General features: G+C 27.7%; 2 protein-coding genes across 4 annotated transcripts in view; both read right to left on the bottom strand.

Annotated features, from left to right (window-relative positions):
- Positions 1-13,124, bottom strand: part of LOC148234832 (homeotic protein ultrabithorax-like) — a 193,527-nt gene extending 180,403 nt beyond the window's left edge. Inside the window, exon 1 of one of the 3 annotated variants that reach the window (XM_088185470.1) lies at positions 11,874-13,124. In XM_088185470.1, the coding sequence (XP_088041596.1) occupies positions 11,874-12,357 (484 nt within the window). In that variant the 5' untranslated portion in view covers positions 12,358-13,124. The remainder of the gene's footprint in view (positions 1-11,873) is intronic. The other 2 variants (XM_088185471.1, XM_088185469.1) reach the window with 2 other exon arrangements.
- Positions 1-24,030, bottom strand: part of LOC148234831 (uncharacterized) — a 144,468-nt gene that overhangs the window by 99,752 nt on the left and 20,686 nt on the right. The window lies entirely within an intron of this gene.

Raw genomic sequence — 24,030 nt, 5'->3', positions numbered from 1 at the left:
ATATTATTTATACATAAAAGGACGCCACAATCTGACGCTCGGAACAATAATGATAAATATTTATGACGCGCTTACACATGTTAAATTTACATAATTATTTGATAACCCCTGCAAGATACTGCACACATTAAGGCGGCCGTTGTCACCTGTCAAAAGTATTAAATTGATAATGCGACTTCGGTGGCGAACGTTAAAATTTATAGACCTTTGCAATTTCTATATAATTAATATTTATTTATTTAGCAATAATAATAATAGTGGCAAAAAATATTTATAAAGAGTTTCATAACTCCGTGGCGAAACGTAAATTACCTATATATTTATATATAGTATATATGGGAATCAAATAAGGCATCCCTTTCACTCACAAGGAGGTAGGATATAAATTCTACACCCATCTCTCTCTAATATTCGACAGGTATGATGCAATTACAGGCCAACGCACGCTATACATTTTTCCAAAATTATATATGCGTTATTAATTAATAAACAATTCGTTTGATACTTAAAACGAAGCGACCGACGTACACGTTCGGTATTTTTAATTTACTAATTTCATTATAAACAGAATTGGTGTTTATACAATAAAATGCATAAATAATATGATGACGGGATTAGTATTTTTTTTATATATAAGCTAGTAGTTTAATTTTTTATTATTAGTATTAAGAAGTTTTATTCTCTCGCGGTGTTTTACATTTAATTTATCAGTGTTCAGTTTGGATAGCTATTTTTAAATCACTGTGTAACGTCGAGTTGCGGACAAACCATGGAACAATTGACCCGATTCTTAACGAAATATTTTGTTATTACTGAAGTTTTATTGAGTATTAAATATGTATCCTTAAACTGAGAAAGGGTATGTATAAGTCTTATTATAGATTTAAAGATAAGTATTTTTTATCTTCATTTAACTTTTGCGCCAAAAGAAAATGTATAGTTTTGCTCTGGTTGTTTTGGTTTTAATAATTTATCTATATGCAATATCTATGAAAGTTTAGAATCTAAAGTAACAGTCTAAAAATGAACGAAAGCCTTATTCCTTTTACAATAAGACATTATTGCAACGCTTTTAGTGAGATTTGCAGAGTCTAGTCATTTGTCGAACCATTTTTCAATAATTTTTACTCAGTTGTGAAGATTTTATAATAATATTAAATGGCTGTGTACTCATCGGTTAAAGCGGTGATATAAACGGTTAGTAAAAATTTAACAGAGATTGTGTCATTAGATAAAAATGTAATAAAAATTATAAGTACAAGTATAACAAACAATACAATATAAATTAATTAGTTCTGGTATTATCACTATGTAGAGTTACTAACTGCAATCAGAGTTTTACTGACCGTTTATGACAAATTTTCTGATTTAGGTGCTACCTATTTTTGGTGTTTATTTTAATAATTCTTATTATTTATTAAAAATAATGCATTTTTTTAAGTGCAAAAATATTATTGTAGCATTGAATAACGATTTTACTGACCGTATTATTCTTAAAAAAACTTTTTTGTTGTTGTTATATTTTAACAAAGAATGACGATAATCACATACATATATTTTTATCTCTATTATAAATTTAAGTAAAAAATAAAATAAATATTGTTATTGTCGCTATGTTCGGTTTAAAGCGGCAATCTGAGTTTACTAACAGTTCATAAAAAAATTACTGACCGTTTATGACATAGTTACTGACAATTTATAATTATTAACTGGCCATATATTAATAATATTCCTGACAGTTTAATTTTAAAAAAATTAACTGACCATTTAAATTGTTGCCTGTTTCAACAAAAAACGATTATAAAATATTTATATACTAACATAGTTTTTCAAATACGATTAAAAATGTATTATAAGTTTTTTGTATATTAGTTAATATTGACAATTTACTGACCATTTATCAAAAAGTTAATTGTAGATTGTGACAAAGTTAATAACCATGTATTAATAGTTTACTAGTCAAATATTATTTATAAGTACTTAAATAAGTATTTATTATTTTTAAAGAGTTGCTTTAATAAAGTATTTGATTATGTTGCAGAAATGGAACCCGCGACTCTGGATTATCAGTCAAGCACTTTACGGACCACGCTACTCTACTCAATAAATATTAAAGGGTCTGTTTTTATATTACATACCAATTTTTAAAATAAACGAATAGTTACATTATATTCAAATAATGCTGTTATAACATGAAATGAAATCGAATTAAAAATATTTTTTATACAAAAAAAATCACACAAATATTATAATTAGTATGTATAATATGAAAAGAATAAATATGTTAGTTGTTTATCAAAAAGTTACTGGCTATACAATAATAGTATTTATTACTGACCGTTTATTTAAAAAAAAATTAATTAAAAGAAATTATGATAATCATATGTTTTTATTATTGTCAGAAAATACACATATTACTAAAACATTTTCCATAAACAAAACTGATTAGAATCACACAAATTTCACACACGTCTGCTATATTATTCAATGATCTTGTGAACTACGTGCAATACGAGATTATCTCTGAATCAGGTTTTTCGCATTTTCCTGATTGCCTAGAGCACATTCTGCGATAACTCCACAAGTTCGACTGAACACTGCAAATTATCAAATAACTGCAATCTTGCACAGCCCTAATCTTTGATTGAATTCTCAACATTTTTTATTAAAAAAATATATAAAATATAAATTATTTTGAATTATGATATATCACTTTAATCGAACGCTTTAATTCAATTTCGAGTTTAAATAGTTAAACTGAGGCTTTTGCATAACTTAGTCACGGCGGCGTGACACGTGGGTGTGGTACTCACTCACCCACCAAATACACACATACACACGCGGCATTAATTATACCTAAAGTGCCTTCATCAACGCTAATAGTAAATTGTTTTCCCTCTCTCTCCAGCCCAAACACAATACAATATTTCATTGTCTCGAACGATTCGGCAATACTTTTGCATCTATCCGTGGGCAACAAGAGGAAGAAAACGTTCGCTTTATTTGAATTGCTAATTTGCGAAAATTAGACGCGGCGCAATTATTTTATGCGAATTAAATGGTTGAAACGCCCTGTAGACGTTTAGATTGTATCACACTTTAAATGCGTGTACACACATGGTTGTATATATTTTCTTAATTCTTAAAACAATTAATTTGTCTATAGTATATCATGAACTATGATTTCTTATACGAATCCCATTGGATTTGTTCATATCGAAATATGCATTAAAACTCGCATCATTTTTAAAAATCATAACAATTTGATATTGTATATTCGTAATCACTGGTTAAATTTTTATATTATTTTAGAGTGGTTACCTATCAAGTTAGTAGATGATCATATAAATTATAATTACAAATCATGCACAATTTAGCTTGAGTAAAAATACGATATTTTTGTGTATACCTTTAACAAACAAAATTTACAGTATCTTGGTTATAACCAATTATCACTTTAAAACAGAGCTGTGAAGTCGAAGTTGCGGAGTTAGTTGTGATATTTTATAAAGAGTCGGAGTCGTAAAAAAATCGACTCTTTTTTATAATGCGCTAAAAATCGTTTATTTTCTGCGCTTACAATATTCAAATATGGTTTAAGAGCTTCCATAAACGCTGACTAAAGTAATCATTTTTTGAAGTTCTAATTCAGTTTAAATCGCAGATGGAACAGATTAAATTATTAGATTTGGTATTATTAAAGATTAGATTTAATCAATTTGGCAAAATAAAACCAACGAAACAAGCTTTTTCCATTGCGAATATAAATATTAAATTTATTATTTTTATTTATTTTAATGTATCGTTTTATTCAATATAAATATTTTATTTTACTTAACTTATATTTTGTATCATTTTTTAGTGAAGTTATTTTTTGTGTTGTTTATAAGTATAACATTATACATGGCAATAAATGTGAATAAGGTAGACGTGGTCTTTATTTGCTTAAAATATTTATTTTATAATTAGAATATCGTTGATATTATTTTCATATCCTGGCAAAAATAATCTTGCTAAAATTGGTAAAATCGGAGTCGAATTCAATAAAATTTTAAACGATTCCACGGCCTTGCTTTAAAGGCCTTTTTAAAAAATGTCGGAATGGGTGCAATAAATCGGGTTAAGGGTAAAAATAATTACACTTGGTGAAAACGAATGTGCTACGTGATAGGCGTAAGTTTGGCATGATTTTAACCAGTAAGTTTTTTCAATTTATTTATTAAAAATATAAATGTGGACAACAGTCGTATACTTGCCAAAAACGTTATTGCTCGAAGATTTGCGTATATCACGCATGAAATGGGCCAATTGACACTAAAGCTGAACTGTTTTAGATTGAAAAAAAATGACGCTCTGTGTCGAGAGTCAAAAAAATTTATAAGGGTTAGATGTAGTGCACTATCATAAAGTTGGCGAAAGATACAGTGAAAAATGTCTCCAGGCAACTATGCAAAATCCAGAGAGGAGACGCTTCTTATATTCCAGAATGGAAGGTATCCGTTTCATCAGCGAAACAGCGTTGGGTTATAAAACGGCCCTAGATAATTTTCTATCGCTTCAAATATGTAATGCAACTTAATAGAAGTTTCTGTATCTTATTATCGGGTGAAAATATTCAGTAATCAATTTCCTCGATGCAGTAAAGATGAGATTCAAAAAAATGTCAAAAAAATTGGACTGACCCTGGAAGTCTTTAATTAAACCTTTGGGCTACTATTAACAAATAAAATTGATTGCTTAATTTAACGAGTAAATAAAAACTTATGTAAGAGTTTGCCATGACGAATTTTTGACCACGAGCTCGTTTATTAATTATTTTTTAGCAGTATTGAAGACTAAATAAGGTGTAACAAAATAAATAATAATATTACTATTTATTAGTGGTAATATACGATATTATATTTTTTTCACTACATGATAAGTTTTTATTTTATTAAATGCATTTATTTATTAAAAATAATGTAAGAAGTAGTGCTATTTTTTACACAATATTATACATACACATATTCTTATTACAAATTAAATTTAAAAAAATATAGTGGCACAGGTTTAAAAAATATTTTTATAATCACACATATTTTTTTTCCAGCTCCTCGTATCTATCGTTGAAAACGACATTGTGTCTGTCAAGTTGGTGGAGTAGCTGAATGGCTCGCGTGAGTACTGACACCCTGGCTTCAGCGGGAAGAAGAAGGGACGCAATCACGAATCAGTGTTTGCTGAAAAACGCCGAACATCAACACTACCCCTCAGCAATTTTAACCACTTGAACAAATTACTTTTTTAAAACAATTTTTTAATTAATAAAGATTATTTTACTAGCTTCATTTATAAGTAAACCAAGTATTTTTTTATTTATTTTCAGAAAGAGATACTGACGCGTGAAGAGAAATAACTTGACTTACTAATTAATTGCTGGAATTTAAAGGGTTAAAAAGTGTTTCATTGAGTACACGCTACATCGATAATACAATGAATTGTAATTTAAAGCTCATAGCAAAAAATATGATCCGTACTCCTTTTAATAAATTTGAGCCCTCTCCAAAAACAAGGAGTACTTCGCATATTTGACGGTCACGCAGAACGCGAATCGTCAATAAATTGTTAAAGTGACACGCGCTCCTCATGACGAAATTGAGCATCTTCGGCACCGTATCGCAAAAATTTAGAGTATATACTTTCTTTATGTCACTCTCAAGTCTTCGAAGTGTTTCTGGTTAAAACACTTTGTTATAAAATATTTAATATAAAGCTTAATAAATTCAAAGCTTACTCGCGGGCAACCTTGAATATCGTTGCTGACCTACAAAATTCTACGTTAGAATTCTGGTTCCTATAACCATAAATATGATATTATGACAGTCGACTGCATCGCGTCTGGCAGGTTCGACAACTTGGCACAGTTTGAGAAGCGCGGCTCTACGCGTCCAACCGTCATACACGACGCGGCAATAATATGCAGTTATTATTTCTATCATTGGGCCGGAAGAAAATAAAAAAACTCACCATACGAGATGATGTATTATTTGAGCAAAAAAACCTCAGACGTGAGTATGTGAAATGATTGCATTGTACATATTTATATAAATAATAAATTTATCGTACAATATTGATAAAAGCAAATCGCATCGTGTGTTAGTCCTTTTACCTTTTTTGGCTGCAAGGTCGCAGGTATGAGGGCTCCGAACAAATTCAGGTCGTGAATCAATTTGTCAGAAGATGAAGTATTAAATTATTCGCTGTGCTTTTAAATGCAATATATTGTTTTTTAATATTTACAATGTGTGAAGAATTATTTTATGTTATGAAACGCAATAATAAATAAGCTATAAATGCATACTACCATTTTTAGTTGGCCTCAATCTGATAGGTATAGTTGTGTCTTAGAACCAGCCACGCCCGAAACTCGATTCGGTTGCTTTTGATTAATTGCATAAAAATTTAGAACAATGGCTTCTATATGATATTATTATATAGTTTTAATATTCGACAACAATAGAATGATTAGAGTTGTGTAATGTATCGTTTAGCATATTTTAAGTCAGAGAAAATATTTTTGACAAATAAGTTTTAGATATGGAGAATAATCTACATTTCTGATAGCTGGTGTAATATTTTTATTTTTCTATTTAAAACAAAATATTGAACTCCCCTGTCCATAAATATTATCCGGCATCGTGATTTATATACACTCTCTCGTCTATCGATAAATAAAAAATCGAATTTTTATTAATAAACGCGCCGGCCCGTCCGAAAGTTCGTGCAGTCGCTCTTTTGTAGCTAGAAAGGGAGGTCATGATGATTTTGATCTCCTGATTTGAATTCGGATCATACCATCATCATCGATCAGGTTTAACCCGTTCGACCAAATTGGTCGTTCTCGGTCCACAAATTGGAAGAAAATAACACATACACACTCACTCCGCTTCCGTAACGTAGTTTGTCTTCCTAATCAAAAAGACGAACGATAACTCACCACTTGAACGATTCGTAATGACCTTCTCATTCATAAATTAACAAAAAATAAATATTAATCAACGCATAATCGTCGCGACATTATCGCTGACATTTTTGGGTCAAAAAATAAATAAGAAGAAACGATGAATGAATGTGCTTCTACGCTCTCTAGCGGCAAGTAGAGTATTCACTCGAGGGGCTACTGGTAAAAAAATAATCCCATTGTAAAATAGGGGGGTTTCCCTGTCCTATTAGGAGTGAAAGAGCAGGTGCAACAATAATGGGTCCGTTTCGAATCAGATTCCCATATTGATACCGCTTAGTGGTATTCTGGGTTCTTATTAGATTCCAACAGGTTTCTAGTACGTACCTACATGTTAACCAATATAGTTGATTCAATGAATTTTTGCATATTTTTAGATTCTAATTTGTAAACAAACTAATTTATTTTATTAATAAAAACAAAAAATAAACTTCGTTAGAATGTTAGCAAAATTGATCAAAACTAATATTTATTATGCGTAAACTATATTTTCAATCGGGGTTTTTTATAAATTATTATTTACAAAAAATATACATATAAAACAAAGTTAATTTGGAATATTTTTGTACACCTTTTTTAAAATAAATTAAAAAAAACTAATTACAATTAATACAGAATTACAGAGAAAGAAATGGGGGATTGAGTTTATTGTACTGTAAACTGGTAAATTTGCTTTATAAATAAGTGGTAACAGTTGGATTTATAATTTAAATAATAGTCGGTATTATTGCAACGTTTTTAATAACAAGCATCATTTTTGACCCATACTATCTAAATACAGGTGTATTTTTTAGTTCAATGCGTGCTCAATCAATCGAAGCGTTTAATTATAGAAATAAATAATAAAAAAATGAACTGCTTCCGAAAAGCTATTAACAATCAATTAACATTTTATTGCAAACGATTCACGTCCGAAGCGATTGTGTACGCGTAATTTTATCAATAAAACGACATCGAAGACACACCACGGTTACAAGACTTTTTGTTATTTTTTTTCATATGAAATTAGCATGGAATGGGTTGCCAACAAATTTGGATAACCGATCAAAGAACGGTTTGCATACCTGAACGCCCGACGGAAGGTTCTCAAATATTTTAAAAGCAATAAATTTGATTTCGAACCTAAAAGAATGGTAGTAGAAAATTGAGTCGACTATCGTTCTGAGGTTGTTTTAGCAAAGTTTGAGAAATGCTCGAGCATAGCTGTATTATTAGAGGACAAAGTTGGACCAGTGAATGAGGTGTAGACAGTAATGGTTACACGATCTGCCCCGGGGCCTTTCACAGCATCCAAACTTTGCTATGATACATGTAGCACATACATGAACTTTCGAATTAATATATCTAAGATTTTTTAGATTATTAATTATTAAAATTCTTATCGAAACATATTCATAGAAAAAGATTATGTCGTACATAATAAAATTCACAAAAATTTATTTATAATTAATTAATGCTGTTATTTTTAAATGTTCTAAATAATTATGATATACTCGTAATATTAATAAAAATTAATATTTTTATTGTATATTAAAAAAATTAAGCAGATTTATATAGGTATATTTTGGAAAAATTCAGAACTTTTATTATCTAGGTTTAATTATACATTTTTATTTGTAAATAAGTTTATTTTATAATTTAAAGAAACTGCTAATTTATTTTTAGTGTTTCAAGCAATAACTAATATTTTAATATGAATTAATACGGTTTATTTAAAAAAAAAACCAACAGTTTTCTACATTCATAGTTACTATTTTTGATAATTTTAAAGTTTTTCTTAAAAATGTCTAATAAAATGATATATATTTTTTTATTCACAATATATTTTAAATGCTGTTATTTTCAAAATAATAACCATTTATTAGTATTATTTTAATATATGTAAAAAAATTTAAAATATAAAAAGATATTTATTTTAAATAAGTTATTTAGAAAAGTGTTTAAGTCCTGTATATTATTTATTTAAAAAATTGAGCACTTTAAATAATAAAACAATATAAATTCTACTCATTTTTACAGTAAAATTGTATATTTAATTATACTAAAAAGTGTTTTTTTATTTTTATGTTCCAAAAATATATTTTTAGTGCAACTTTTTAAGTAAGATATTTTTATTTCTTTGATATTTTCATTAAAAATGCTAGTTCATGTTTTATATGATTTATTTTTAAAAATCCAGAATTTTAAATAATCATACTATGTATAAAAAATTGTAAATTCTATGCATTTTTATTATAAAATTGTATAAATTGTATATTTTACTCATTTTATTTTACAGTAAATTGAACTCCACTAAAACGCTATTTTATTTTTTGTTCTAAAATTAGTGCAAATTTTTAAGTAAGATTTTTAAAATTTGTAAACATATTAAAAATAATCTCAAAAATGCTAATTCATGTTTTATAAGATTTATTTAAAAAAATTGCAATAAATTACACTTTAATGAAGTTCTAATTTATTCTCATCTAACAAAAATATATTTATAATAAGATCCTTAATCTTATATTCTTACGACAATTTGATTGAAAATGATCGCAAAAATGCTTGTTCGTGTGTTAAAAGATGTATTAACAAGTGTTTAGAATTTATTCGTTAATTTTTTATACATAATACTATATTCTTACGACAATTTGATTGAAAATGATCGCAAAAATGCTTGTTCGTGTGTTAAAAGATGTATTAACAAGTGTTTAGAATTTATTCGTTAATTTTTTATACATAATACTACTTGTAAATGACTATATTATGCTATTTTTTACTTTCTTAGTTTATAAAACCAATACTAATAAAAGCATATTTTATAAATTGTAAATAATCAATTTTATATTACGATATGGGATGTAATTTTCTTTGTAAATTAAATTATTTTCGTTTTATAAAATATACATAAATAAATCACATTATTATTATTTTTAAATTCTATCTAGTTTTAGAAAAAATACATTCATTGTTAAATATTTGTTAATTAATACTGATTTTAAAGTGTCTCAAGTATTCGAATAAAGTGCTATATAATTTTGAATTTTTAAACAGTTTCTTAGTTTAGAAAACCAATAATTTATAAAGTTCTCATATTTTTAAACAATATTCTTAAAAACTACCAATAGAAATCATAAAGTGTTATATAAATACCTAAATATGTATATTTTTATAAATTCTATTTATTTTTTTAATAGACCACTTATATTGTAAATAACCATTTATTCTAATCAATAATATATATTTACTATTTTATGTATGTATGTTCCTGTATATAAAAAAATGGGGTGATTTGATATTTTATTTTTACTGCTTGTAAATAAGATTATTTTACAATTCATTTTTTATTTACTTTAAATATATTAAAAATTCAATTGTATATTTTTTACTTTCTTAGTATTTAAAATAAATAACCGATACTATAACATGAGTTAAATTAAAATTCAACACAAAAATATATGTAAAATTTATTCAAAAGCAGTTATAATTCAGATTTTTTTATAAATTCTAATGATTTTTTACTGACCATTTGTAGTTAGGTAATCATTTTATTTAACAAATAATTATTATTTTTAATATGTTTGTTACTGTACTTAATGAACAATTAATTTAAAAAATTATCGTATTACACGTAGTAGGGTTTTATAGGTTTATAAAAAATGAAAGACTACTGTGCAATAAATTTAATTCTAATAAATAGTTTTCTTTTTATTACTTTTTTAGTACATATACAATATATATTTTTATAATAATAAATTATTATAAATTTTAAATATATGTATATAGTATATATATATAATATATAAAAAAATAGTGTTATTTTTATTTATTTTTTAAATAACCTTTTAATTTTACATATTTTTGAAGAACATTTTTATATGTTTAAAATATATTTTTACCTTATAAAAAAATAATAAACGATATTCTACAATGAATGTTTATTTCTCAAAAATAATCGCTTATGTTTTATAAAATCATTTTTAAAAATTGTGCAGTTTATTTGCTATTTTTTGTATGAAATTAGCTCAGTTTTTCAGCTACGAGCTTTATTTTATATAAATATTTCGAATAATAATAAGTATTTACTTATAATAAGTAATATATTTACTATCGAGTTCTTGTATATAATAAAAATTATTTATAAGGAGTTTAACGATTAAATTTACTATCGAGTTTTTATATAGCTTAAATACTTCTAACAAAGCATTTTGTTCTGCGATCCTCAAAGTTTATCAAACCCAGCGGTCTAAATTGGCACCGCTCGATTATGCAAGATCGACTCGAACGAGGATGCATGACATTCCGACCATGTCACGACCTATTCGCGATGTTGACCATTCGCATCCTATACCTACATCCACATGCATATACTACGAGAGAGCTACGTCTACGTCCACGTGCTACGACCGTCCCCAGCCGACTGGCGCTAATAAACAGCTAATGACCGCGATGCGCTAGGGAACCCCACACACGACACGTGCGTACGCAAACGTTCAAATAACAATTACACACACTCACTTTCAATCTACAACACTATTATTGCTCATATTTAAAAACATCTCTAAAATATTTAATAGCCAAATAAACTTTTTGATGGCTCAATTAGTAAGCGTTGAAAATTTTAATTAACAATTATAACGTCGTAAATTATTATGAATAGTTGTCGTAAAGTAGCCGAAAAAACTTTACGACATTTTGATGTTTATTTTACTACCGTTTCAAGTCGATGTAAAAAATATATCACGGCCCTTAGGCGATTCGTTTTACGACTTTTGTGTGGTTTTATGTGGAACATTTTTTTGGCACTGTTTCACTACGATTCAAAATGCACGATTTTTACCATCGCGAGTTACACAATTTTATATTTTTTTTTTCAGAAATTTTGGAGTCTGACCTGCTATCGCCATCCAGGGGTAGAACGTGTGGTTGGCGGTCTGCTGATGTAGCTGCGTCGGTACTGGTTGGGCTCCTCCGCCGAGTGAACATTGGGTGTTCCAGGAGGCCAGGGCTGCTGCAGGTCTGGGGGCGCCGCCTCCGGGTGACGCCGGTTCTAAGGGCGGTCCGTAGGCTCTTGCGTCAGGGGTGCAAGCCGCGGGTCTCGCGCTGCCCCACGTCTTATCCGAGTATCCGTTCTGTCCACCGTCTTTTGAACAGTCCGGTTTGTACGCAGGAGGTTGCTCTCCCGCGTACAATTTGCAAGCGGCCGCTGCTACCGAAGCGTCGTAAGGAGATTCCTGAGGTCGCTGAAGCGCATGTTGTGCTCCATAGGCTCCCATGCCCAATCCCAGAGGAAAGGAGCGATAAGCCGCTTGCTCTCCGGCGCCCCCTTGGTGATGGTGCGAGCCGTAGAAGCCGCTCTGTTCGAAGTATGAGTTCATGTTGTCTTCAAAGTCTTCTACAGTAACTGAAATTAAGTCTCACCGCAAGACCCGAGAGGTCTCAATCGAAGCGGAGATCCATCCGCTGATGCACATTTAAAACTGCACAATTTTTGCGAAATTTTCGCTGGTTTTTAACATGCGTATAAAATCTAAACTTGAACTGACATTTACGTGTTTTGATTGTAAAAAGTGTTTCAAACGCGTCTTTGTAATTGTTTTGTCCTAGCAGTTGTGCGCCAATTATTATTAATTTTTTTAAAGATATTTCTCGTTATCTTTTTCAAGGAAGAGTTCCGATACGATGGTCCGGTCACACGAGAGCCAGAGAAGAGCGACTCCGGGCCGCGTGCGACCGCCGCGAGACTTACAGGACACTGAAGAGCGCGCGCCGCGACCGGCGCCCCCTCCCCGCTCCCCGCCCCCCTCATCTCACTGCTATCCGTCCCTCTTCGACGTCCCTCCCCGGTACCTCTCACTCGTACGACTGATAACGCGACCACGTGAACTTTACCAAAACAAAACTTTTTTTTCCAAATTTTTTTCTTCAACACCAAAAACCGCAAGGTCTTCAACAACGACAATACGCCATCATCTATCCTTTGAGTCGACAACAATAAGATTACGTCTCATTGTTCGATTTGTTTAAACGTCACTTTGCGCAAAAACAACAATATAAGTAACTTATAACGTGACAATGCAATCAAGTAGCCCGGAACGGTCGCTCGAGTACCCCGAAAACGGTCACATGCTGATCGCCGCCGAATAGAGTGAGAAGCCATAAAAGTGACTTTTATTTCTTTACTACCTGTTTTGTAACGTATATGGACGTCTCGCTCGCTCGCGCGATGATAAAAGCCATCCGTCTAAACGCCGGACGGCGCTACAAATCATCTCCCGTCTCGCTCGCGCTCGCAGCTCGCGCGACGCAATAAACATTTTATCTCTTTCGAATCGCGTAGCGGGGTGGCGCTCGATAACCAATCGGCGCGCGATTTGTCGCGGTTCCTCCGTTCGTTTATTGAGATATCAATGCGTATATAAGTAACCTTTTAAATTATCTATTATACCGATTCACCTTTCGCCGAAATGTAAATAGGGGGAACCGGATTCGTTTTATGCGCCGGAACGATATCGTTCCGAGTCGAACGCGGCGCTGTTATCATCCCCGAATAGGGAATTAAGATCATATTCGACGACTTTCAGGGTACTCTATTATTGTTATAAGCCGGTCGCGCTTTCCCTTTTGTTAGACAAACGCGATGGGGATCTCCTGACAGACGACTCAATTATTATACGTCAATGCACTGCATTATTGTATTTCATATAAGCCGCGTAGTGATTTTTTTATAAACAAAAACAAATAAAAACATTTTTTTTAAGTTTTTTAATCAATTAATATGTTTTACAACATTTTTTATATTTTTACTTTTTTCTCTAGGATCTATATTAACGGAGTTACAATATTTTTTAATTTGTAAATAACTGCAATTATGAAATAAAATGGCGGAACGCATTTAGTTAATTTTAAATGTATATCTGATTAAACAGGGGTTTTTTAATGAAAATTTAATTAATAAATACACGTCTTAACATTCCAAGCTAAAAAACAATATATTGTTGTTTGTGATAACAGCAAATAAATACTAACGACGATCGTTGTTAACGTCGATTTTCAATTATATGAATATTAAATTAATTGCTATTTACGAATATTTTACGAATATTCGTTAATGTTCGTATAGCATAATAAATATAATATAATATACAATATGACCCTTGCAAAATATATAAAATAAAAATGAAAAAGTTCTGGAAATATTGGCAATAATAGTAAATATCAGACGCTAACTAAAGAGTTTGATTTATTCAAAAAGACTAGTAAAATTATAGCACATTTATAACAATCGATTGTTAGCTTAAGAAATGTTTAACAGATTCTTTAAAAGCAGCCAAATTATTTCTGATTCTTTCGAATACAAATTACATCTCACGCGAAAAACTAAATTTATACATAACAGAAAGCTGTAAATAAGTAAAATCCGGAGATAGTCGAGATTATAAATATTAGGCTCTAACTAATTTAATTTATTTTAAACGACTGATAAAACGACAAAAAATTTACAGTAACTAAGAAATGCCTTATCTACGATTAAACCTACATTCATTCAAAACGAGCGAAATTTTTCCATTGTAAATGATTTAACTAAAAAACCTATTTGAATGCGTTGTTTCTAACACATTAATTTTATCTTTAATTATATATTTTATATATCTATTGATATGTAATATTTTTAGGGAAAATTAAATATGTACTTATATATTTGTATATATTTTATTAGTAAATATTTTCTGGATAATTTTTGAAGAATATAAAAATACTATATATCTAATCGTTGCATGTTTAGCAATTAATAGTCAGCAGATACTTTGTATAATGTTAAAAAGCAAACATGTCAAAAATTATATTCGTCTATTCAATATCTTTTGTAACAATTACTATAAAAAAATATGTAATAAAATGTCCCTGTTTATATTTTTCTATTGTCAATATTTACACATGCTTTGTAACCGGCTGACATCTTCATTTCATAAGAATATATGCCCCCATTTATACAAGCCTCCCTAAAACATCACCAAAAGCTCTATATCACCTGCTCTTTTCCCGATTTCTGGAAAGTTAACAACACTTGAATTACATAAATGTCTGCGTTGTAATAATATATTTACATTTTATGAACATATTTATTTAATATAATTCAATGTTAATTGGAAGCATAAAATAACGCTTATCAATTGAAAAGATTAAATATTTATATAAATACCATAACTCAAGAGAAATCAATATTTTTTAAATAATTATTTACGACCTTTCGGGCTGTCAATGACATTCTATTCTTACATTTCTTATCGGATTTGTGCGTAAGCATTTATAAAATATCCAATAATAATTTATTTTAATTAGAATAAGATAATTTGCAATTAAATTAAGGATATTTATCGGTAAAATTTAAGCTAATATTTTATTTGCACGTTTAGATATACAGAAAATCTGATTGACGTAAAGCTTAATAATTCATAATGTTACCAAGAATCTATTACTACAATATTTATGTATTCTACAGCACGTGTATAAACAGTTTAAATTGTATATAATCAATGTGTAACTCGAACACAAATAAATAACATACGTAAACAAACGCATCTGCATAATTGTAGAGGTGTAAAGTGCAATTACGCGAAATGCGTATTTAACGTCAAGCACCCCATACGTACATACGCCACAAATGCAGTCAGTAGTATAAACACGTTGCACGACATTGTGGCCCCTGAAGGATATGGACATAAAGTTGATTTTTATTGGCACTTGAAAAGTCGTAAACGTCTGAGCGGGGCTACAGTACAAAACTGACGACTTCCAAAGGCGCCGTTTTATGACGGACGCAATTAACGACGCTTTTATTGTTTAAACATTGTTAAATCGATTGTTTATTGCCACTCACGAATGTCTGGGTGTTATTTATGGGCTCACAAACTCGATGGGGGTATTTATTATGCACTAAAACGTGTCGGCTTTCGAGCGTTGATTCGGTCGTGTTTCATTCGACTGATGGTGTGTGACGTAACTATGCACGTAAAATGTTTCTAAGCTAAATAAACAGCTATACATGTGAGGAGTTTTATTTGCAATTTCTGTAAGGTGATATTGATATTTATAAAGACGTACGATTTATATGTTGATAGCTTGAATTATGAACTATTATTAAACACAGAACGTAAGCATAAAACTTACATTTTAAATTTAGAAATTTATTACTATATTATGACAAAGAAAATATTATGTTTTTTATGTAAATAATATATCTCATAGTGGTGGTGTTATGTAAAATTACAAGCCATTTTAAACATATAAATAAATATCCATTGATGTTGAGATTTTTAAAGCTATACTTTATATGTTTCTAGGCTGACCAAAAAATCATAAGACAAATACTAAGCACAGTTTATGTTGCGAATTAAAATACATACTTAAAATTTACTTTTATTTTTAAAATAAAAAGCACAAAATTTAACATTAAATGAATGATATATGAACTGTGTCATAGTTTTTTATAAAAAATAGCAAGAGCGTATTTAAACATATTTTTTTATAAAGATTGTGTCTGAGAAAAACACATTTTTTTATTATAACCATCTATAATTTTCAATACTGTTTATTATATAACATAAAAAGAATCGATTATATCCTAAAAATACATATGTATATATAAATAAATATTAATATGTCTGAATTAAGCGTATAATTTAGTTATTATTGTGGGGGAAAATGTGAAATTATTGTACAGTATATGTCTACAATTTATGTAACTGTATATAAAACAATTCCATAAAAAACGCATAACGCGTAAGGGACCTTTTAAGAGAAATCTTATTATACATTTAAATTATGCGTATAATTTTATTGTAATTCTTATTCTTATGAAAAAAATAAAGAATTGTTTTTCAATTATCTATCTTCACGATACCTTTATATTTTTTGTTTATTCTTAAATATGACATCTAAAACATTACCGTCCGCTTACATGGTTTCTCTTGATAATCACGATGTTATTTGAGCTTGTTAAAATATCGTGAAAACGTAATAAAGATCAAAACTTTTTTTATTAAAAATTATTTTGGTAGCGTGAAAAACATCAATTTTTTGTCAAAATATAGAAATAAATATATTTTTAATTCCCAGAAAATAGCGGACTGTAATGTATTAATAAGAACCGCACAAATAACATTTATTCAAAAGAGATATTTTTTGTAAAACTAATAATTCAGTAAAAAAAATTAAACGTGAATTAATAAGTTTATATATTTTTGTAACAGAAAAAGTAAATATTTGTTTTTTGATACTCTGTCTAATAGTTTACAATACTTAAGAATATTAAATAAAAATTACGACTTTATTTTAAATCGATTATTTTATAGAAATCTAACGACATATTTGAATTAAGCGTTTAATTATAAGTTATCTTATTTCCGTGGCAAAAAAAAATGCAAAATGAATGTATAATTTGTCTATTGTTTTTAATACTTAACTTATCTGATTATAACTACATTTAGAAATTGGAAGAGTTGAGATTTTTATGTAAAATTTAATTAATCATTACCCATTTAAGTGCCACTTGACTTTTCCATAGGTTTTTAGTACAAAGAGTTAAAAATATGACTTTTTAAATGTGAAACTTTTGAATAGATTTTGTGGTAAAACTAATGATATAGTATAATTTTTATACTTTCATATTTTTGCGACAAAAAAGTAAATAATTATTTTTCGATACTTTATCTTTAAAATATAACATTTAAAAAATTAACTATATTTTAAAACGTGATATTTTAATCAAATCAAATGATTAATCTGAAGTTTAAGTTACTTTATTTTTGTGGCATTATAATGTAATGTTGTTGGCGATATAAAAATTAGAGAAAAAGTTATTCAATTTATTAATATCCACGTAATATTTTTGTTCAAAAGATTTACAAACATGTTTTTTTTAAATAGAAAACAACATTTTACTTTTCTTCATTTTTTCTTTTACACTTATATTTACTAAAATATTACAATAAATAAGAACTGTCTTTAAAAATACTATTTCTTTTAAAACAGATTTTTTTTTGTGGGAAAACTAATTATACAGTATTATAATTAAGCTTGTGGCAGAAAAAAATTCAAAATTGTTGGTTAGTACTTCATAATACTTTTATTTTTTTCTATATGAAAAAATATTACGTGAAAAATAAATTACATTAAAAATATAAAATAAAATGTCACTAAGCTTTCCTATAGATATTTGTGAAAAATAAATATATTTTTAAAATAAGAAACAATAACTTTAAATATTTTTTTATATCAAAATATTACGACTGATTTTTTTGCGTATATATAATAAAAATATATTATTGTTTTAGCGATAAAACAATATTATTTTTTCTTTGTGTGCCGTAAGCACGTTTTTTACGTATAGTACAAATGAGGTTAAATCCTTTATATACCACCCGTCTTTAAACCTGCATCTTCCTAATTTATAACCCTATAATATCTTATTTATTAAAAATATTTTGCTAATGGTGTTTCGCCGATTTTTAAGAAGAGCTTTAGTGTGGCGTAGATGAAAAAAGCTTAGCTTTTTTCATACGATTGCTAATAATTATGTTATTTATATTTTTTGTAAATTTAAGAAACATACATAAACATCTTTTCAAATGTATAGAAAGTTATATAAATAAATTCTACCTTATATGGGAGAGCGATTGTGGCGCCATCTTGTAGCATCTACCTGAAATTAAAATTTGTTTATTATTACAAATGAGGCATTAGAAATAGTCATACAAACAATAAATTTTATTATTTAAATAAAAAATATAAATTACAAATTATATAAATTTTTTCACACATCCTCACAAATAATCGATTATAGATGCATTGGACACTAAATCGATTACATAAAACGTATACGTAATGTTACGTTATGTTTATATATTTTACGGAAATTTATTGATAATAAATAAAGCTATTGGTTATTCATGAATTAATTTACATAATGCAATAGTACAAAATCGCATATTCATAAACGCATGACAACTTCAAATTTGCGAATAAATTTAAATTTCTATGTGTCCGTATTGTATCAATTTTATTATGTTATAAAAATAAATTGTATTCATTGGTGCGATTATTTTTTATGTTGGTAAAAATTTAATTTATACCATCTAGCGGAAGAAGGGCGAACATTTTTCAGGATGCAATGTCCTTTTACCGCAGCGCTAAGGATTCACAACCATTACGTGTAAATGGCCAGCGATATAACCCCGTATTATCCTTTCGCATTCTATTCCATATAATTTCAAACTGTTATATAATTGAATGATGTATACAAGCTCACTGTGTAGATAAATATAGGTGCAGAGTCAGCGCGAGCTATTGCCAGTTGGTGCAAGTATAAATAATAGTTTATTTTTTAAAATGATGTAAATTAATTTGATTGCTAATTATATGTAGTTATTTTATTATTAATAATTAATAATAAAATACAGTAAAAATAAATAATATAAGCTAATTGCAATAAAATAATATTTTACATAGGTAAAATAAAGAGGTATATATTAAATAATTCATAATATTAATTGTTCTATTTTTCTTATTTTAATTGGAAATTACTGTGATATAATAATAATCAGAAGTTGAATGACCTTTACAATTCGATAAAAATGAGATATATGTGCTTCAATTATATTTGTTAGCAATATAATTATATTATTCAATAAAATAGCTTTTTTTTAAACACTTTTTAGCAATTAGTAAATAAACAAAGAAACTGTTTTTTTAGTCATTGCTTTTACAAACTGACAAGGTTAAAATTTCAAGTGTTATTTATTTCCTAGCGGGATATATTAAACACGTGTTTGTGAACATTTTTTGTATTGAAGAATACTGCTCAAGATCTCAGATAAAATATATCCATACACACATAATTAATATATCATACACAACAATCATTGCCCTAAATATATTATAATGACAGGTTTTAGCTTAATCGTGCACGACATCGTTTTATACAATTATTTAATTAAGTCATAAACGCTTAATGTCCGGCTTGAAATGTGGTTTGAAAGGTAAATTAGTAAATTGATTTGAAGCGTGGGTTCAATTGAAAGAGTTTTGACCTCAGGCGTTTCGAGTTGTTTTATTGTAATGATAAACGATAATTATATAATTTTATAAACGATAGAAATTGATATGTTAAGTATAGTATATTAGTAACTACAAAATAATAACTTCAAATTAAAAAGGGCGGTTCGTAGAAAAGATTCAATCTTTTTGTTGCTCAATGGCGAAGATATTCATCAATTCTAAATATGGTAAATATAAGAAATCGTGCATTTAATTGCTAGAAATATTTTAATGTATTATATTAATATTATTAATATTTCGCGAACAATAAATTTAAGGTATTGGCTTTTTATAAATTATTTGTTCTAAATTTATGTATAAGAGTATAAAATATACAGATGAAAGTTAGAAGAAATAAATATATTTTAAAATAAATATTTAATGATTCAAAGAAAAAATATCAATTAGAGGTTTTTATTTTCTTGTATTAATGCAGATATTATTTGAAAAAAACATAGTCATATTTTTGGAGTTTGCTTAAACTAATTATTTAACACTATTGTAAAGAGGAATTATTGCAAATAAAGAAGTCGTTATAATCGTTTCTACTCTTTTTATATCATGTTTTAAAAATCAGATAATTTCTTTATAAAAGTATTTAATTACAAATATAGATGTTCATAAATTATTCGATATAGAGATAATTTAGGAGTAGATTACTATAAGAAGTACGGCTAAGGAAATATTTATTGTAAAATAGTGTAAATTTATGAATAATAATATTCTTAGAACAATCTGCAAAAATAAAAATTTAGTGTATTTCTTTAATGAAATATAGTCATATTTTATGTTTATGTTTTAGATTATTTTAGTTTCATTAAACAATTAGCTAATAAAAAATAAGAAATAATGTTATTTTACGAGAACTCCTTGATATAAATAAAATATTTTTATTTCTGAGTGCAAAGAAATAATTTTTCATTTTCTTGTAATAAAATTTATAACAGAATATTTTTAAACTCATTTTATTAACGGAGTCCTTCACAGCTGTCATTCTAAAATAAAATGGACTTCGGATATTTACAAAATCAATTTTAGATCAGAGTCTTAATAAATTATAACTTAGTAGCATTTATTATGAATTGTGAATTTATGTGGAATCTTTTTTTTAATTTCTCGTTACTTTTATTAATTAATCCAGAAATAAAAGTATTTTTCCCAATAAAATTAAAGTAAATTATGGAGGTGAAAAAAGATTATATTTTTAGAAGTAAATTATATTTTAAATCATTAAATTCAAGGGATTTTTAATTTTTATTATAAAAATGCCTTTCATTTCAGAAATACCTAATTAATATAATACATGGAAAATTATACACTTGCTATATTATTTTAAGTACACAAATAATATTTATTAAATAATATTTTTAAGCAACCAAAACATTTCTTATTCTGTCAAAGACAATGATTGTATAGGAAAAAATACATACCATTTAGAAAATGATGTATTTCGCAGAACAACTTAGTCGAAAGTGAAATTCGCATTAAATAGAAATGAAAATATGGAGATAATACATTTATGTATTCAAATGACTGATGAAAAAGCAGAAAATTTATAACAACTGATTGCTATCAAAAACTTATGATTCTGTCGAAGTCGAAGATTGTATAGAACAAATTACATATTATGTAGAAAAGGATATTTTTTTAAAAGCAACTATATTTATTTATATTAAATCTATAATAGTTAAAATACGCAGATAGTGGTGATGATAAATATCAGACACGAACCAGAGTTTGATGTATTTGAAACGACTGGAAAAAAGACGAATGAGTGATGCTTTGTCCTCAATTAAATACATTCACTAAAAATAAGCGGAATTTCTTCATTGCAAAGGATTTTATAAATAAAAATATGTATATTATATATTAATAAATCTACATTAAAAGAAATTTAAATAGCCAAAGCAAGTTTTTTATTACAAATTATTGTGTTAATAAGTGTTTTGTATGTGTTGTATTGCTATGATAGTCAAATAAAATATACATGAATATATAAAAGTACATTTTTCTAAATTATCTGATTTTTAAAAAGTAAGTATTAGTAACAGAAATGTATTTAATATTTTTAAATTAGTAGTTAATATTTTTTCAGAAGTATTATATTTTTTTAGGGAACATTTCTAACATTTTATTTTTTAACTTATATAAGAAAAGCAAATACTTTCAATCCAACCATTCTAATCTTATAATGATATCTATATAACTAAAAAATCTATATTTATTTAAACTACCCTCTCAATAATTTCTTTAATTTTTTATTATTATTTATATACATATGTATATCTAGAATACTGCGATTTTTAATAAAGCCATAGTTTGCGCTGCTATTCCATCCAATCACCAACTAGGTATTTTTATGAAAAAACTTGTTTTAATTTGTGTCCACCTGTTAGTTCCAATTTAATTTCTTCATGTAGATTGTAGAGGAATAAATGCACGTCCACACTTTTGTATGATTGTGCTTTTTGTGTTGTTTCGTTTCGAAACTGTCGTCTCGCTCGTTAACGCCATAAGCACAATAAAGCAAAGCTCGGAAGTCTCGCTCGCACTTATTGTGATCGTATTCAGCCGTCTCTGTCGGCAGTCGGCAGAATGGCGGCCGAACGAGCGACCTCTCAAGGGTACCGGTGGGCGGGATCCACAGTGATGTAGTTCAAATCGGCGATAACGCATTCGTTTATCACTACTCCATTTTACCGCGCAATAATCGACGATTGTCGCGCGTCGGCGGATCGTTCCGCCGAGCGATACACTACGTAAAATGAGATCGTATCAGATATGAACGCGAAAAAAAGTGTATATCAATTTGTTTTATCAAAAGTAGTAATTTTATTATTTTAATGAACATTAACTTAATTATATGTTATATAAAAACACACGAGATAACGACGAGTGAACATTATTTAATATAACTCACATAATAAATGTGAATTATTTTTAGCGATATAATTTATGACATACATAACTTTTATTAGTAAATGAAATAAAATTTCGTATATTTTTAACTGCAATTTAAAAAATTAAAATATGCATAAAAAAGTTTTGCTTACATTTATTTAAAAATTATTTGTTTTATTATCCGGCTTCAACTAAAAGATTGAAGGCTAAAAATAGCACATTTGCAATTGAAATAAAAAACAAAATGACATGTGCAAATGTCACGTCACTACTGTTCACTGTTTAAAAAAGTTCTTGTAACAGAAAGATTTTATTTTTCTGTTTTTGTACCTATGTATCTTAAACATGAAAAATATCTAATGCTACATTGTTGTACAACGCGTAAAGGCACTATCTGCATTTTCATTTACGCTTAATTTTGTCAGTATTTTGTTATTTAATGTGTGGTCAAGCTTTATGCAATATATCGCTTGAGCTTGTTAACTAATATTGTAAGTAAAGCTCGGAATAATATGAAATCGCAAAAAATATCAGGTAGAGCCATAAATATCTAATATATAATGCCATAAGATACGTTACATAAAAAATGGTTTATGTTTTTTTTGCCCCAATATATGTTACATATAGACAAAATACTTTTTATGTTTAAAGCCTATTTAATAATGGGAACATTTATGCTAAAAAAATAGATTTTTTAAAAAAGGAAATTTTATTCAAATGAATAAACACACATGCATAATACATATGATTCAATTTAATAACATACATATATTTCTTTCTTTTATATTTATGCTACGATTATTTCTATTTATTTAAAAATCTGATGTTTTGAATAAACATGACAGATCAGATTAGCTAACTATTTTATTGGCTATATTCATAAGGTTTATTTTTTAGCAATGTTTTATGGAAATCTGATTAAAAATACGGCAATTATTATGCCCACAAAAACTGTAATATCCCATATACATGCATGACAAAAAAATCTATATTTTAATAGTTATTACTTAGAAACAATAATGTGAATCAAGCTGACAAAAATATTTACAACG

This window comes from Plectrocnemia conspersa, unplaced genomic scaffold (genome assembly GCF_051122295.1).
Source record: "Plectrocnemia conspersa isolate PC_06_02 unplaced genomic scaffold, ASM5112229v1 ptg000005l, whole genome shotgun sequence".
NCBI lineage: Eukaryota > Metazoa > Arthropoda > Insecta > Trichoptera > Polycentropodidae > Plectrocnemia > Plectrocnemia conspersa.
The sequence above is the reverse complement of the archived record's forward strand: the minus strand, read 5'-3'. Positions and strand labels throughout refer to the sequence as shown.